Here is an 18537-nt window from a genome sequence, read left to right on the forward strand (position 1 = left end):
CCCAGGCACATCAGACATCATCTGGTCCGGTTTCATCATCCTCAAGAAGAAAACCTGCAAAAAGCATCAGATTAGTGACAGAGTGACGACAGGACTGATGAACGGTGAACAGAGCGGGACACCAGTCAGTCATCGCTTGTCAGACTGGGGCGCCATCAACAAGAAAATTCTCAATTAGAAAATCAACTTTAAAAAACAAGGAACCACTATGTAAAAATTCACATTTGGTCTCCACTTCTAAAAACTGCACACAAAAAAAACAAAAAACAAACAAATCAGATCAAGTGTGACTGAGTTCAAATGCATTTTCCATCTGCAACAGCCCTAATATACAAACATGAAATTCTAATGGCATTTAATTTTTATATTAAAAAAAGGGAAATTTTAGTATTTTTCAGTTTCAATGCACAGAAAGCAGTAAGAAAAAACCTCAACAGTAAGTTTGTCAGATTCAGCATCAGTCCTGATGCACAAGGAAAAAAATAAAAGATTTGTTAGATATACTAGACTAGACAGATGGTGTGATGTAAACGTTTAGGGAGCTAGTTACCACAAAAATACCAGTCATAGATTCTCAGAAGGGGGCGGTAACAGGAAAATCATCACGATGCAAGCGGTCATTTCTAAAAACATGAAACTCAAAGCAGCTCCGATACTCACCAGCAAACCTCAAGCCAAGACGTCAGGCTGTCAGGAAAAAAGAGGCAGAGTCAACATTTATTTAATAGATATGTGCCTGTATAGATGTGCAACCCATGTGAGAATCAGTTTGAGCCTGGGATGTGATCAGCTTTCATTTTCAGTCAGACTCTCAGCCGTCCATCAGAACTCAGCAGGTCACCGTACACCTGGGAGGCCCAGGGTTCTAAGTGCCAATACTGAGCCAACAGGAGCTGGCTGAGAACAGGGGGGAAACCCCCACCCCCCGTGACTGGTCAATGGTCAAGTCATCACTTTTACAATCCCAGGCACATCAAACTTGGTTTTACATACCTGGAATACATCTGGTCCGGTTTCATCATCCTCAAGAAGAAAACCTGCAAAAAGCATCAGATTAGTGACAGAGTGACGACAGGACTGATGAACGGTGAACAGAGGGGGACACCAGTCAGTCATCGCTTCTCAGACTGGGGCGCCATCAACAAGAAAATCATCATCATCTCCATTATGCAAAAATTAACATTTGGTCTCCACTTCTGAAAACTGCACCCCTCCCCCAAAAACAGCTTTTTTATGGGAAACAAGTGTTTTACATCACCAAATTGCACAAATATTTCATAACATTTTCAAAATTTATTGGCACTTTATACGCCTACCGACCAGTGGAGAAAATGGCAAAAGATCCCAATAATTTAAAATCAATAATTGGAATTTTTCCCTCTATAAATGGTAAACGACCAACGCTAGCAGTTACAATTCAGAACCCACTTTGCTGCATTCTTGTTGGTTGTGCAGGAGCCTCTACTTTTGCTTTTCAACAATGTGCAGTTGTACAATTGTGCATGTGTCTGAAAGCTCAAAATAAGCAGACGTGAGCAGACTCAAATCTTGTTATACAAGAATAATTTTGTGCAAGGAAAAATGTTAACACACTTCATATAGCCAATAGAGACATCCTGATCAATAAATGTCCCTTTAAAAAGCTTCAAGATACTCACCAGTTCAGTTGATGATTTCAACCTGAAAAACAAAAAGGATCCAAAGTGATGCTCATGACATTTATTGGATGCTCATGTACAACTGGTAGCTTGGATTAGGTCAGAGTATGACCTTCAGTCAAAATCAACCAGAACCTCCAGCTCCATCAGAATTCAGCAGGTTACTTTACACCTGAGAGGTGTTGCTCTCAGGGTTCTCGGTACCATACTGAGTCAACAGGAGTGGATACTAGCCGAGCTGGGGAAGCCAAAAAACCCCATGACTGTTGCAACCGTTTCATCATTCCCGTTGCCACCAAGGTTCATGTGTCACTTTGGTCCCCGTCCCAGTCAGAAGGTTACATTCACTCAAGCAAACTGGGCTTTTAGTGGTAGAGAAACAAATTTCAACCAACTGACATCACATGGATAAAAGCACAACTTATCAATTCAAAAGAGGATCTCATGTAGTAGTTTGTGTTACAGCAGCTTTGAAAAAGCCTCTGACTGAAGCGCCATTTTTATCATTACTCAAAATGATGAGTCAAAATTACTTCTCTTCCTGCACCAATTAAAAATCAGACAAGAGACATTGACAAAACACAATAAGGTTTGGGACATCATGTTTGTTTCCATTACAGATAATAAAAAAAAGTAAGCAAAAAATATAAAATATATGCAAAAGTTTCAGCTGGAACCCTTGAATATGCAACTTTCTGGTGCTACTACACTGCAGTGTGATGGAATAATTCAACATCAAGTTTCTTACTGATCAGAGTATTGGAGAAAATATTGAGTTAATCAAGCTTCTCGGTTTCTAGTTTGAGGTCAAAGCTTGACCTGAACAAACGGGAGCAAACTCAGGAAGATTCAACACTTTAAATTAAATTTAAGCCCAATCCAGCTGGAAACAGCCTGCACCAGTTCATACATGCATGTAAGCCTTCTGACCAGAACGGCACCTCAGAACACTTCAAATATGGAAGAAAAAAAAATAAGATACTCACCTATATGGTTCAAGCAACTTCAACCTGAGAGGAGAGAAAAGAAACCCGAATTGACATTTGAACAGCAGCTGTGAAGTAATGAGTCACACAAACATTCCTGCAGCCTTCACAACCCTTAACGGGTATAAAATAACTATTTGTAGTTTTTCAATGAAAAATTTAGACTCCCCAGTTGAGGAAAAAAAATTCCTCCAAAGTCAGATTTTCCATTGGGAAACTGGAGCAACTCCTGACTACTACTAGCTACCACTTGCCAGGCGGACTTCCTGTTTCAAATATAGCCGCTCCTCGCATCAACAGTATTAACTGTGGTGGAAACATGTTTATCCAAGAGAGCATCTTAAAGGGACAGCATTATGTTTCTCCAAGCAAATGGTGTCATTTCACAGCATCATTGGTTGTTCCTGCAGCTCTGAACTGAAAGTGGCGTTTGCATTTGGAAAGTAAAGCTTTAAGTGATGTCTGAGCGGCTGGGTTGGATCAGAGTTATACCAATCAGTCATTACTTCTCAGACTGGGGCGGTAAACAAGGAATCATCACATCCACCCATCAGCTGGTAAAACATTATTGATTAGAACAGACCTCCATCTGCGCTTCGTTCCAACGCTGCGACTCGGGAGGCTCCTCCTTCCTGAAACACAAACACAGGAAGTCATTTAATCCAAGCTGCCATCTTCAGGGCGAATCAGTTTTAAAAAAGGTCAAATCCGTTAAACGCGTTTCCAATCAGACTGTTGGTAGCCCCAACGAGTCGTCCCCTTGTTGCCGTGGCAACGCCAGTGGGTTCACCTTTTCAGGTCTGGCATTGGCACACGGCGTAAGACGTGTGCGGGTGTCATCACCATGGAAACAGAATAGATATATTTTCCCCTCTCTGAAACCACTTTGCTCACCTGGATGAACGCCAGTTCCGTGGTGGGGAAACCTCAATGACATCACTTCCTGATTTTGACCTGAAAGAAGAACGAAAGGCGAGATTAGAGGACTGAACTGGTTAATTAAAGGTGAATAAACGCTGAACTCCACTGATGTCAGATGTTTTATTTCTCAACAGCAGTTCAGACGAACGAGATTCCAGATTTTCTCATCATATTCAGCAGATCTACAGGTTAGTGGAGCTAAAAGCTCAAATTTCCAGATCTTACCTTCAAAACAGGAAGTTTCCATCAGGTCGGTGAAGCCGTTCTATTAAAAATAAAAACAGGTCAATAAAAAGGATCAGATCACATAAAGAGCCTGAAGAAACAGATGAATGCAGCTGCTCAGGTGTTTGGATAATTTTCACATCGGTTCAAAGTGAGCTGAGTAGTTTTCATCACTGAAGCTGCATTAGAGCTCAAGTTTTTCTACAGGATGGAAATCGGCACAAAATGATTAAATGCACATAAATGCTCTTCAACAAGCCACAGTGAAGCTTTCCTGCCATTTGAGCGTCAAGATGTAAAATCTGATCCAGATGAGATGAAGCTAAAGTTTATACAATTGGTGTAGGACGCTACATATCTTCAGAAAATGTAAAAAAATAAAAAACAAATATTGATGTAATTAAAGGGTTTTTGGAGAACAAATTGAGTTACTCATCTACATGTGCAACTCTACTTAATGTACTATTAAAATCAAAACAATTTGAACCCAGCAGAGGGTTGTAATTTAAAGGGTTAATTTTTACCCCTCTAGGATTTACACAAGATGCAGATTTAAAAATCCTTACCAGGACATGTTTGATTTTTCAGTGCCAGATGTCGGTCACTTTAGATTCACTGCAGGAGAAACATTAAATTAGATCAGAACGAAGCAAGAATAGTCTCTGCAGGCAAGTTAAAGGTTTGGATGTTTGATCAGGGCTTTGGTGACAAACTGCCATTTGACATTTGAGTCGTCCAGGAGATTAATGGGTGCTAACCCATGTCATCCTTTCAAACAATACGACTTTCATTCTCTAAAACTACACCATGGTAGGACGTAAACTTACCCATTAGTGAAGCGTTTCTCACAGCTGAGATTTCACATCAGGTTTTCATCTGCAACAAAAATATGCAGGTTATTAACTTGCAAACTTCTCTTGTTGTCCTAAATGTCAATCTCAGGGCAATCAGATTAAAGTTTGACATCATTATGTTCAGGCATATGCTTGTCATTTAATTGTAATCATCAGATTTACACCCACAGCTTTCATTAACCCTTAAACCTCTTTTCTTTACTCACCTCCACTAAGTTTCCAACACTTCTCCAGCATTTATGATGTTATTGTTAATCCTGCAAGAAAAAGCATCTTATTAGGTAATGTCTTAAAATAAAACAGACATTGTTCTGTTTTAGGGCTGGTTCAGATAAATAAGCCGTCATCAGAAGAGTCAGGCATATGCTTGTCAGTTGTGAAATCATCAGTTTAAGCCTTGAGATTAATAGGAATTTCAGATTAAAAAAACAAAAACAAAAAAACCCGCAGATTACCTGCTGGGCTTGAGGCGTTCATCCTCATGGGAGGTGTTGATCACATCTGTGGGAGAAAAGATACTAATTAGAATCAACTTTAAACCAAAATAAGTCAGTTTGAGTCAATATTAGCTGGAGCCATCATGCTACTCAGAATCTGGTAAAGGGTTTTCTTCAAAGGTTGATTCGGTAAGAGAGAGTTCAAAAGATTCATCACTGTAGCAAACAAGCTCTGCCAGAAAGAGACTGAAGGATGTGTGTGTGTGTTACTTTATTTCACCCCTTCATTTGATTCAACACATGACTTGATTTTCCTTTCTATGTAAAGCAGTCAAGTAGTTTTCCACTCATCAGAATGGATGGCTGCCATTGAGGAGGATTTTTATTGATAAAATCTATTTCTTAGGAATCAAGTGGTTCAAACTGGTAAGTTTGGACTGGATATCAGGTGTAATAAATCCTTAGTAAAGGACTGAACCACAAACAAAATAAATACTCTTTAGTGGAGGAAATTAACTGGAAGTCTTTAAGCACCAGATAAAGTAAGAAGAGATTAAATTGTAATAAACATTTGGTGGAGAGGTGAACTAACCCAGAACCACACAGGAAGCAACTTTAAGGCTGAATCCCATTTCATCTGTGTTTCCCATTCAATATTGTAGTGGGAGGGTCAGACAATATGACTCTGCTGGCATTCAGAAACTCAGACAAGAGTAGGACCTCTAGATGAAAATATAACAGGTATTATAGTACATTAACTATCATGATTTATGCGTTTAAATTAATTTGTAATGCTTGAAGTCAATATCTACTTTAACTCAAGAACAAATTAAATGTGGTAACTCATACCTTCCTAGCATCTTGCAGTAAATCTGAAGTCTGTATGACAGTCTTATAACAAGCTAACCACTCAGCTTCTGGGCAGCAGAGATAAAAACTGAACAGTAACATGACCTGGATGACACCAAGCACTGCTAATCGATTTTATTTGCTCTTGAGACTCATCTTTAAATTTCTATCTGGCTGTATGGTTAGAAACACGGACAGAAAGACTGAATCAGGGATAATATACAACGTTTAATCGTTTAATAATAAACAGTCCATTATGGTACCACAATGGGTCTATTGTATGGTTAGAAACAGGGGAGTGGCAATAGTATAAATAACTAAGAAATGGGATTCAGCCCACAATGCTTCCTAGTTAAATGCTAAATAGTTACCTTCTTTTGTAAGAAGCCTCAAAATCCAAACCTGAAAATAAATAAAAATTGGATTACAGTAATCAGACAGACAATAATAAGCTCGTTTCTGGTGGCCTCATGCCACTCAGAATAATTGATTGAATTGTCTTCAATGGACTATTCAGTGAGAGAGTTCAATTAGAACATCACTGTAGCATGAGGCTGCAAAACACTTCAGATGTAAAAAAAAATAAAATACTCCATTGCGAGCATAAACTCGTGCCATGTAAGATGCAGACCTCACCTTTAGCAGCAAACCATGCGCCATCTCTTCTTTGCTAAACACAAGAGCATAAATGTTAGCATGCTAAGTTAGCATTTTTCCCCACGCAGCCAACACGTGACTGGTCCATGCGACCCACCTAGGAGAGCATGGATCAAGTTTTTGAAATATACGACTAAAAAGGTGAAAATGCAACTTCTCTCATCAGAATAATAAAAGTGCAATCACAGTCACTCAGTACAGGTCTGTGAAAATTCTCATCATTGAGAGACTATGCAACAACTAGCAGCCGCGCCAAGCGAGCAACGGCCATCGCTGTATTCTAGCTGGAAAATATAACATTTCTAGACGAAGTTTGGCGAAAATAATGAAGCGAAAAGTTCAAAAAAGACGTTTTGAATTAAGTTTGGGGCATTCAGAAAGCAAGATTAGAATGATTTAAAGGCGGATGGTGCAGGATTGTTCTCAGCTCCTTCGTGCTGCACCGTTGAAAGCAGCGAAGTTTCTGGATTAATTACACCTTAAAGCTAACTGCGGGCCGCAGGCATTGGTCAGCTGCAGTTCCAATGTTATTTTAAATTATTTGCGTATAAAAACACTATCATGTAAAATAATATTGAGGAGAACTATAATGAAGAAGGATATCCATCTTACCAGCAGCAGAGGTTAGGAGGAAGTGGAAGAAGAATCCGGTGCGTCTGCTTTTTATGTCCCGCTTCTTTGGCTCCTCCCTCCCCAGAAAATTCAGCGGGAAAACGACTTCATGAGCTTTATTTTTGATATATTAAGATTAGAGCACGTTAAAAAAAGCGTATTAGAGCAAAAGTACTGTATTTATTTTAAGAAACATATCAACTTGTAAATATGTGTTAAAGCGCCCGCTTTTTTTAAAAAAGGGAGCGAAATGTTATTGCTGACGTCACTTCCGTTCCACGGATTTTGACCACAAGGTGGCAGCAGTTGCATTCAAAGCAACCACACGTTAAACTTAACACTTTTTATTTGACACGAATAATTGTCTTGATTCCACAGTAATAATTAAAATAAATTACTAAGCACGTAAAAATACGAATAGATTAAAAAAAATGTGTGCCCTAAATCATGGGGGAAAAAATTTCATTGCGTTTTTGCATGTCTAATCAGCACAAACAGGCAACCCGCTGTTCAAAGTCCTTGTACGTGTGGAGAGCGTTGTTAGCACTGTTGCTGCAGTGAAAAGGTTTTGGAGCTTCTTTGCATGGACTTTGCATGTTGTCCCTAGTTTCTTTCTGGGCATTCCAGCTTCCTTCCACCATCCAAAAACATTAGTTGGTCTCTCTAAATGTTGCCACCTTACAGCCATTGATTGTTGAACACGGATACAAATAGCATTAAGCTGTTGTGATGTTGTATGTAGTCTGTAGTATGCGCAGTATTTTTATGTTTGCACCAAATTAACGCACTGCCTCTTACATTTCAAAACTAACAACGCTCCACACGTATAAGGATCAGCAGACTTTGGTTGTAGATCCTGGATTTCCTTCTGTCTTTTCAGAGATTAAATTATACTTGCACAAAATCTGTTGCTAGATTTATGTTTGCATAAGATAAGCCATCTTTATTTGACAATCGGTATCAGTCATGCTGCATGTAGAACTACAACAACAGAAGGATTGCTTTGGTCTAAATCTGATTCATGTGGGGAAAACAATTAGTCTTGGTTATAAATAGCAATTCTTTCATGCAGTGTTCTGTACAATGATCGGCACCCTGTTAAAGATGCATAAAAACCCTTAGGATAGTTTTTGGTTTGTTTTTCTTCTTTTTTAAAATGAATTTTAATCTTAAAATTTGAAGGAAATCAAACTTTAATTCAACTTACTGATTATCAAAAAACACTGCTAGTTATTGAGTAATTTTAATAATCATTATAAAATAAATGTCACTGAAATGTTTTAATAGGGTGCTCTAATATTTAAAGCTCTAATTAGGAGATACAGAACATGCTTTTAAGTAAACTTAGTCATTAGAAGTGTTCTTTTATGACATTTTAGAACCTTAAACTAGATCCTTTAACTAAATATATTTTAAAAATACATATAATGTTAATAATTAAGACAAAAACTTGAAAAGTTCTTAAAAATGTATTGCAAATAGTTTATTTATACAAAAATCAATCGTCAACAGCTCTTTAACACACACTGGAGAACACCAGGGTTGTGTTAGTCCCCAAAACAGAAGAAATCTTAAATATTAAAACATATTTAAAATAATTATTTACAAAGCATTTTGTATAATTTACACACAACTGCAGTCGATATAAATGTGTTGTGTAAAAATGTTTTAATTAATTTCATATGGAAATAAATACATAAAATAAACATTGCCGTTTTCCTGTGCAAAAAAAACCCCACCAAGAAATACACTGTTGCTCAAATTGTTGTCTTTTACATTAAGATGTAGTTTGTCCTTTCGGGTTTCTACAACCTTCATCAGAACAAAATATGGATAAAAAGTTGTAGTTTATGTTTTTCTGTGCTGGCACGTAGGTGTTTAAATGTGTTTCTATAAATACTGTTAATCAGATGCGTTGCGTGTGGATGTGAGTCAGAAACATGTGCAAAGTGGATGTGTGGGTTTGGGTGTGTATCCAAACGCCTTAATATCAGCTGATCCCTGATCAGTCATAAATAAAAATGTTGATATTTCCAAAACAAAAACTCCACCGATCAGTCATCGCTGCTGATGAAATCTTCAGTTCCTTTAGCAGTTACACATCAACACGTGAGCGGTTTCATCATGCCAACCCAAAGGAAGCAAAATATCATCACTTCATGCTCCTGACGGCGAGTTAAATGTATAACAAAAAAAGATTTTTTTCACTCTTCAGAATAAAGTAGAAAATAAAAGGAGCAGCTCAGTCACAAATGTTAGACTTCAATGCAAAATCCACAGCTTGGCTCCTCCAGGTGGTAAAATACATACCTGCAGTCTGCAAACTGAAACAAAGCGATAAGGCTGCCCTGAGCAATTAAGACTCAGTAACAAACATCAATAATTATTGCTTATGTAACCTAATCTAAGGTCCTGTAAATGTCAGGATTTGAGCTGCAGCCCTGATTTCATCATGTTGGATTTTAGAAAGTCCAAGTTTTTTTGCTGCAGCTCTACTGAAACTCAGCCAGCACAGAGGAGTGCAGGCTCTTCTTCTTCAGTGAAGGCGAGGTCGATGTTGGCGAGGAGACCGTCACAGGAGTGAGCGTGACGCTGTAGAGGTTGGTGATGAAGGCCTCCCAGCCGCGACGAAGCGCCCGGTCAAACGCCTGAAGGAAAAGAAGATAATTATGCATGAATAAAACATGGAGATTATGCAGATTAGTCATGTTTTAGTTACTTTGGATTACATGTTAATGTTTTATTTTATACTTTTTGCTGCGAGATTATTCATATCTCTCAATGCATTTTGTTCTGGTCACCTGTAGAGTTCACTGGAAACTGAAATTTCCCTGTTAGGAGCACAAGCTGCCTATTGTTTCTAAATGTGGGGCGGCTTTGTTACTGTATTCTGGGAAATGAAAATAACTAGGAAATAAAGTCGGATACTAGTGGGAATATTTACATTTCAGGGACTTTTACCAGCTGGAGCTTCACCAATAATGATGAAAAGGATCATCAGAAGTATCAAAAGGTTTGAAAGAAACAAGTTATCTAGAAGATACCAATTGGGACGTTCAACAGCAAATATGGATCATCCCATTCATTACCAAAATTTTGGAAAAGCTAAAACAGTGTTTCAAAGAATCTTTGTTCAGAGTAGAATAACCCAGTTCGCAGCCGAACAATTTAGACATTTAGATTTTGAGCTGGAGATCAAATGTGGCTTTGATACCTTAAATAAAACGGAAGAAGATCTGCTGGGAGGGTTTCCAATGAAAAATTTACAAAAATGTTCTGCAGTCCACTTCCTGCTTTTGCAGCGGGATATGGTCCGTCCGCTTGGCATTCACATACGCATTCAAATCGCGCTAGAGTTCACTTCAACCAAACTAAGATAGGTTTTTAAGAGGACTAGAGTTTGCTTTTTTGGTCTGCATCAGTGTTCGATTGCGCATTCATTACCAAAATCTTTGAAGATTTCCACAAACAAAACAAACTTTCTAGACAAACAAAGTAGAGTTCAATTAAAGCGGACTAAAGTTTCAAGTTTGAAAAACGCTTGGATTTGCTAATTGATATGCTCAGAGAGCAGCTAACCACTGTTAGAAAAACAGTGTTTTGAACTTTCAAAATCTAGTCTGTAAGATCTCCGGAGAGTCAGACGTGATTCTTAGGGCTTGGGTCAGTGGAAAAACTTCATATTTGGCCATTTCCAAGCCGAAACAGTCCTAATCTGGTGGTACTGGGGGTCTGACTGTGAGAATTATGCTGGCAGATTAACATCAGAAGAATGTTTTCACTCTGTTGGCTTGATAGGAAGGCTCTTGTTTCAGTCCACTGATCAAAGAACGATAAACCGGAGACCCAGGAATGCCACCTCGGTGTGAACGCGTCTCAGTCGGAGCAGAAAATCTCTACGACATGCGAGGATGGTGAAAGTACACGTTTTGTGTCGCCTGCTGACCTCTGTCTTCTGGTTTCATTTTTATGACCCATTAAGGGTGAGGTAAAGGAAAAACTGCAATTACTGTGTTGGTGATATGCACCAGTGGCTGCTGTACTTTGTCCCAGGTGGTGATGTATTATTAAGGTGATATGAAAGGTTTCCTTGGTGATTAATAACCAACGATGAGCCAGAACTTTGCCCTCTTGTTCCACATGCTCAGTTATGTAACCTTTAAGGGGATTAAAGTTTAACCAAGTGGCATAAATGTGGAATTTGTCTGACAACTTTAACCGGCAGAAACAAAGTCTCACCTTGCGATAATTCTTCCTCTTCACCATTTTCATCCCTTCCTCTTGCTCCTTCTTCATCTTCCTCTCTTCCTCTGACTCTTCCTCCTCTTCTTCTCTCCCTCTCTTGTTGTCTCGGATCAGGACCCGGTCATCCGCAAACTCCCGGACTTGAAAGTGAACAAGGCCAGACTCCTTCACCGTTTCTTCCTCCGTCTTTACCTTCATGTCTTCCTGAACTTCCGGGCTGGACTTCTCGTTTTGGATTGCGTAATCTTCAGCCTTCTCGTCCTTCTGCTTCCTCCTGGTGCTTCTTCTCCACTTGCTGCTGAGGCGGCTTGGCTTTCTTTGTAGGAGAGTCTCTCCGTCGTCCTCAATCACCCCAAACGCCTCCACGTCTTCATCTGCCAACGTGTTGGGTACCATTGTTGGGGAGGAACTGCTGTCTTTGACCTCAGCCTCAACGTTACCACCGCTTATTTCACACCCGTCGTCTGTGGCGGGCTCGGATTCATCAAGGCGGCCGTAGAAGCCGCTGGATTTGTCAAGGAATTTGGGGGCCCGGACGGAGTTTCGGGTTGAGGTTTTCCTTGAGTTTCTGCCGATCGTCATCTTGTCTTTGCTTTCTTCTTAAACACTTCTTTGTTTATCCTAAAACAGAAAAGACATGACAGATAAAGAGATTAACACCGTTGCATAATCCATTTGCATTCTTTTAAGGTAACCTATTATGCTTCCTTGAACAGAGTAGGATATATATAGAACATGCTCATTCCATTTTTTGCACAAAATCATTCTTAGATAATGAGATTTTAATCTGGTCGCTTCTGCCTATTTTGAGCTCCTTTCAGGAAGAGCTGTCACAGAGGCCCTAAAACCATTTCCCCCCAACTCAACATTTACACTAAAATGTGAAATTCGCCGCAAATTTATGCGCAATTATACAACTGTGCATCTTTGAAAAGAGCAAGTGGAGCCTCCTGCACAACCAACAAGAATGCAGCGGGTGGTTTCAGGATGGTAAGTAAAAAAAACAACAACACTTGTCTCTTCCAGCAGCCATTGTACAGAGCATATAGCAGTAAAACCAGCTGATCAAACATGTAGCTCAGGCTGGGTTGCCATTTCGGGCTGGGCTTCACTACGGTTGCTAGGTAGCTGCATAGTGCCTGCTGATTTGTGACAATATATTTGGAAGTTTTTGTATAAACTCATTTTCCAGACACCAAAAAACAGGTGAGTGTTTTTTTTAAAGGACTTTTAATGTTTTTAGGTCCCCTTTAAATTAAAATTTTCTTGACCTTCAATCAGCTCAGGTCACTCTCAAAGGTTCTGATGCTAAAAAGAAGTAAAACAGAAAAGTCAGTACTGTGAAAGATTATTAATGGCTAATTCTGGTACAAATTCCAGCTTCGTTGGTACAGATTGTGCAAAACTCTGCAGGTTTATCAGTGTAGATCAGCTGCTGTGGCATGTATGTACTGTAGAAGGTCAATGCCAGTGTTATCAAGGTTGTCAGTAAGCCAGATGTTAAAACCAAAGGCACATTGTTCTACAGATAAATACAAACACTGACAGTTCGACTTTGATATCCAGCTCTCCTGCCGTAGACAAACTAGCAACTAAAATCACTAACTTCAAACTGAAAGGCAAAGTTAAAGCCAGGAGACTTTTAGTATGACTCACAAGTTACTAATAGTCAGGATATGATATTATCTAAAGCAAAATACCGTAAAGTCTGAGCAGGTTTGGTCTGTATTTTAATTGGGCAAAAATAAAATAAACTTAACTGTCTGTCTGACAAAGTTACTTTAATTTTTAGGGTGTGGTTTAGGTGTTAGCATCATGGTCCATATAGTAGCCTCAAAAGGAGCAACTCATGTAGCATTTGATTCATCAAAGTGTGAATCAGTCTCAAGCTTTGACTGCAGCTGGGAGGGACTGCAATGAGATGACCTGGTTGCCTGCGAGTGCTTCAGAAAAGAGACGGCCCCACAGGTGAAATCCACTGTTGAGAAAAGTAAAAACGACCAAGCCAGAGTCTCCAAAAGTCTCAAACACTGGAAACAGTGTTTAACATTACAAACACTGTCACTAGATATTGATTATGTTCTTTTTGTTCTCTTTTTTTAAGAGTCGGTTTCAGTACTAGCTAAATATATCAATAAAGTTTGTGAAGCTATTAAATATGTGGTGTTAATACATCTATGATCTTAAATCCAGGAATAGTAAAAAACCCATTTTTTACTGTGTTTTCAAGCTTAAAATCCAGTGGAATTAGCTAACTGAACTAATCTGTGAACATGCTAATTACTATTAGCCTTACAAGCTAACTACAATCTGCATTTTGTAACTATATGTTCACTAAAACAGGTTTTACAGTATGTGAGAAAGAGTTAACGATTGTCAGATGTGCAGAAAAATGTTTTAGTGCAAATATCACGTTTTAAGCTAGGCAGCCATATCGGATTTTGAGGTTGACGTCAATGAGAAACCTTTGAATTTCTCATGTGGAAGAGAAACTTACCAAAAGTTAGCTTACTTTGTGATGATTCCTATCACGTTACACCAGTGGTAAACAAAGTATGGTCCAATATTTGTCATCTTTTAACGTTTGAATACATAAAACAGAGACGTGCACTGTTGCTAATGTTGCTAAGAGTTGTTAGCAGCGTCACTGACTGAAGTCAATAAAAATTGTTCCAGATGAAATGTTCTTTCATCTGGAACAATTTAAATTTCCTAAAGGTACCAGCTGTTGGAGTGAATGCCAGACATGCTTCCCCATGTTTTTTGTTTTCTTCTGTGCTCATATTTTGGGATTAAACCGGATGAACCGTCGACCACAGTGGATCAGAGGCAGAACCACTTTGCATGCAACGACGCATAGCCTCACCAATGTTCTTCTGCCCGACACAAACCAAGTAATGGAAAAGTTGGTCTTTGTAAAGAACACATTTAAAGCATAATATCTTATTTAAATATATGTTACTTAGATGGTACATTATCCTCCTTCAGATGACGCCTATTTTGAAACTAAACAAAACATCTAAAATGTAGGGGTTTTTTTTAACCTAATTTGACTTTATTATTATTATTATTTCCTGGTTTTGATTAGTCAGCCATTTTTTTACTGGGTAGTTGTAAAATGAACATTGAAATGTAGCTTAGTTGTTTTATTTTAGTCACCATTTGAGTTTTAAAGTTTTCTATAACTTAAAGGGAAAGAAAATCCTAAACTTTATGAGTAAAAGGTGGTAATTTACATCTTTTTTAAAATTCTACAATACAAAAGTATAACTGTTGTTAGCAGAAAGAAATCATTCTGTATATAAAATAACTAATAACAGCTGAATTGAATTAATTTAAAAATGAAAAAGTCTTACTTGTTGTTGTCCTGAGTCCTTTTCCTGCTGTGTGTGAATGACTAAGGACGACTCCCTTAAACGCACCAGAAGCTCCACCCCAATGTGACGTCATTAATGAGGTGAGCTGAACCAGCAGCAGAAAAAAAAGAAAAAAATGTTCCTGTCAGGGACTTCGTGTTCATACCATGCAGACACACATCCTCTTTACGCTCTTAGAGATAAAAACTAAAGTTCTGCACTGAAAACTAAAACATAAACTAAGCATGTCTGAATTAAGTTTTACGTTCAAACTCTTCAAGATCTAAAATATGCAGAGATTTATCTCTGAACCTTTTGCAGGCTTCTTATCAGTGAATAGCAATGATAATGTTGAACCTGAACAGCTGTCAGCGATAAATTAAAAGTCTCAAAGGTTGATCAACCAGTTACCTTTAACCCACATTACATCAAACTACAGGCTGGGGAATCTGGCTTAAACATAAAATATCTGATTGCTTCGTATATGATTTCTGGTTTTAATCTCTTGCTTTTCTAAGAAAAAAATATACATATATAAAAAAATATGTGAAGTGTACGTCGGAGTATTCGGGAACTTGAACTTTGTGTTTAATTACGAGAATATGCAGTATATCAGCAGAATAAAAACACAACTTTACCAGAAAAAACATCTTAAAATTACGAGAAAATAAATTTTTATTGAGAAAGAAAAATCACAATCTGATGTGACCAATTAGTTGAGTAGATCGTTTCAAAGCCCTGATACTGATAATAATTTGATGCATATACATTAAAGGATTAAATATTTCCAAAGTAAAACTTAACGTGAGTTCTCATAACATTATCACTTTCTTCTTGTATTATTTTGACTATTGTCGTACAAGTGTCGTTTAAAACAAAACAAAACAAAAAAATCTTAACTTACCCCAAATATTTTTGTAGAGTTGAATCCAAAGTCCAAATGGATAAAAGCTGTAAAAACAAGATGGCGGCCTTGGGTGTGCTGATGTCACTCTGGACTGGAGCTCTTTATGACTTAATTAGCTTCATATTGTTGTAGAGTAAATTTCTTCTTTATGACTTTGCTTCAGTCCATCCAGGCTGGCAAATATTTGTTTCGGACGGTTCGTTTCATTGTCAGCCATCTTGTTTCACATCTTCAACCTGTGGTTCATGGCTCATGATAAATGGGACTAGTGACAAAGGAACTGCAATGGTGTATTAGGATATCAACTTCTGCCTACAAACCCAGAAAGTTTTAGATTAATCTCAAATTTTCAATAAAAAAACTAAACAAAAACCAAGAAAACATTTCTGAGTTTAAAAAGTTGTCAATTTTTGACTTTTGGAAGTCAGAAAATTGAATTTTGGACTTTTTTTTGGGAGGGGTGGGCGATCAGAAATTTCCAAGTTTTTTCCTAGAAAAAGTTTCTTTTTTGGTGGAGATTTACTACTACTTTTTTTTTAAATCTACAATGACCCTAATATGCCTTTTTAAGATGTTTTAAATGTACATTTAATAACAAATACTGGGTTAAGCAGTTTTTTCTCATTTAATAAACTGATTTCCAATTATAATGACACTAAAAATAGCAGTAATGCTGTTTTAAATATATTTTTGTCATTATGTTGTAAATCATGTTCTTTTCTTCATTTTCATTTCCCATAAGTTTTAACATGCCCCATGAGGAAACATATCCATTGTCTTTTCTGCAAAGTTTTATGTTTTTCCTTATTTTAAAACCTAAAAACAGAAATAAAATGTGATTCTTTAAAAATTACAACACATTTCCTTAAGTAAATATCAAAAATATTAAGTTCTCTGTTTTTAAGTTCATGCAACATTTGTGGTTCTAAACAAATCTTATTTAGCTGGACTGACAGCAAATATGGCCGAAGCACCTAATTATTGTTTTATCTTATCATTACACTGACTACCGGCAAAGTACAAGATGAGATATGAAACCTTTCTGATTACATAATAATGTCTGGATGCACTTATCTTTCAAATGGTTTCCTCAAACCAGAAGTTGCATTCTTTATCTATTATCTGTTCTGTGATCAGATTTGACTGCAGAACTGATTTTTCCTTTTCTAGTAGAAAATATTTGTCCGTCTTCATTCTGATAGGTGGACTCTAGTTACTAATATAGTGACTAAACACAAATACAAATAATTTAACCAAATATTTTGTATTTTGTAGGTCAATAAAATGTTTTAGTGTTTGATACAGTTGATCTGCAACAAATGCAGGAGTTCATTTGTTGGGTTTTTCCTTTCAAACAAGAGCGTTCCTCAGGTATTAAATGGGAATCTTTGCAGCCGAGGTTGAGGCAGATTAATGTTTGTGGAAGAAGATATGGAAATGTCCTTTCATGCTTCTGTTGGGAGAGTAAATAGTGAGTTTGGGAGGGGCGGGGAGTGGGAGCTACGACAGCGTAGCAGAGATACTGCAGATAGAGAAAACAGGGAAGAGTTCCTTTCTGCCAAAAAACTGATAAGTTTTGAGATTCGTCTCAGAAATTTGCAACCAAAATTTGGACATTCTTTAGTTTAGTTTTTGACTTTTCAAATTTGAAAAGTCAAAACATTTCTAAATCATAAAAATAAAAATCTGAAATTTTAAAATTAATCTCAAAAATTTTCCAGAGGAAAATTTATCTGAAAAATCTAGAAAAATCTCAGTTTAATATTTTTTAAGTTCCAAACTCAAAATGTAAGGAAGTTCTGAGTTTGAAAAGTCAAAAATTTGCTAGTAAAAATTCTGAAAATTTCAATTAATGTTAGAATTTTTTTTAGAAACAAATTGGGAATTTTAGAGTTTTTCTAAAAGAAAATCTGTATTTTCAAATGTCAGATATTTTGTAGAATTTCTGTTTAAATTTCCTAGTTTAAAGTGTCAAAAAATTTGCTAGAAGAAATTCACAAATTTTGAGATTAACCTCATAAATATTCTAGAAATAACTTGGAAATCTGAGTGTCAAAAGTCAAAAACTTTCCAAAAAATTTCCAGAAGTCACAAATTTTCAACTTCGCAAATTCAGATATTTCTAAGTTTACTTTCTAGAAATTTTCTGAAATTAATCTAAAAATGTCTGAGTTTTTCTAGAATATGTTCGACTTTCAGAGCTTATAAAGGTCCTTGTTTTTTTCTAGAAGATTCTAAGATTAATCTAAACATTTCAGAGTTTTTGGCAGAAATTTGCTCCTCTTTATTTACCCTTTCTAAAGGTCCTGTTATGCTGTCGTAGGGAGTTGATTTGCTGTGTGTGAACTCAGTGCTTGCTTCTCAGACATGCATGCTGAAGCATGAAGGGATGACGACATCATCAGCTGTTGTTCTGTTAAAGCCTGAAAGCTTGAAACTGAGTTTGAAAACATTAAAATGAGAGTGAATCATTGTGGATCTAACAGAGTTACGACCTCAGCTCCTCTTACTCACATCCCAAACTGTGTGTGTGTGTGTCTCTTCTCACTCCATATACGGTCGCGCAGCGGAGACTTCCCCACTCAGAGGGCGTAGCAGCCGTCAGTCAGCTGAGGTTAGAGGACGATGATGGATGACGCTGGAGGAAGCCGCCATGAGGCAGAAACAGGTGAGGATGATTAAATCTGCAGCTCATCAAACTGTTGAATGATCGTTCAGGGGCAGACTGAAGCGATAAAAGTCAGACAGGTGAGAGGTGTGACTAAGAAAAGTCCTCCTGAAAGTGAATAGTGTCACCTGACAGGCTCAGACAAAAACTGATGCAGCCATG

At 37.6% G+C, this 18537-nt stretch overlaps 1 protein-coding gene, 1 long non-coding RNA gene and 5 other non-coding genes across 7 annotated transcripts; all 7 read right to left on the reverse strand.

Annotated features, from left to right (window-relative positions):
* Positions 1–12: 12 nt before the first annotated feature.
* On the reverse strand, positions 13–7278 carry LOC145548668 (uncharacterized). Its single transcript, XR_014084672.1, has 15 exons — positions 7200–7278; positions 6567–6600; positions 6302–6332; positions 5100–5145; positions 4851–4901; positions 4618–4666; positions 4357–4405; positions 3791–3830; positions 3539–3598; positions 3228–3276; positions 2645–2668; positions 1659–1680; positions 994–1037; positions 661–687; positions 13–54 (listed from the first exon to the last, which is right to left on the reverse strand). It is a non-coding gene; the product is annotated as an uncharacterized LOC145548668 (long non-coding RNA).
* On the reverse strand, positions 3119–3192 carry LOC145548988 (small nucleolar RNA SNORD31). Its single transcript, XR_014084932.1, has one exon. It is a non-coding gene; the product is annotated as a small nucleolar RNA SNORD31 (small nucleolar RNA).
* Positions 3367–3492, reverse strand: LOC145548989 (small nucleolar RNA SNORD22). Its single transcript, XR_014084933.1, has one exon. It is a non-coding gene; the product is annotated as a small nucleolar RNA SNORD22 (small nucleolar RNA).
* LOC145548985 (small nucleolar RNA SNORD30) lies at positions 3672–3740 on the reverse strand. The gene has a single exon (XR_014084929.1). It is a non-coding gene; the product is annotated as a small nucleolar RNA SNORD30 (small nucleolar RNA).
* LOC145548983 (small nucleolar RNA SNORD29) lies at positions 3903–3969 on the reverse strand. The gene has a single exon (XR_014084927.1). It is a non-coding gene; the product is annotated as a small nucleolar RNA SNORD29 (small nucleolar RNA).
* LOC145548984 (small nucleolar RNA SNORD26) lies at positions 5227–5303 on the reverse strand. The gene has a single exon (XR_014084928.1). It is a non-coding gene; the product is annotated as a small nucleolar RNA SNORD26 (small nucleolar RNA).
* Positions 7279–8657: 1379 nt separating the features above from the next.
* On the reverse strand, positions 8658–17345 carry LOC103480759 (uncharacterized). Its single transcript, XM_008435921.3, has 4 exons — positions 15705–17345; positions 14801–14906; positions 11439–12065; positions 8658–9847 (listed from the first exon to the last, which is right to left on the reverse strand). Exons 3-4 carry the CDS (start codon positions 12024–12026, stop codon positions 9692–9694), a joined length of 744 nt encoding a protein of 247 aa, XP_008434143.1. The 5' UTR covers positions 12027–12065; positions 14801–14906; positions 15705–17345; the 3' UTR covers positions 8658–9691.
* Between the last annotated feature and the right edge of the window lie 1192 nt (positions 17346–18537).

This window comes from Poecilia reticulata, chromosome 18 (genome assembly GCF_904066995.2).
Source record: "Poecilia reticulata chromosome 18, P_reticulata-male-v2, whole genome shotgun sequence".
Lineage (NCBI taxonomy): Eukaryota > Metazoa > Chordata > Actinopteri > Cyprinodontiformes > Poeciliidae > Poecilia > Poecilia reticulata.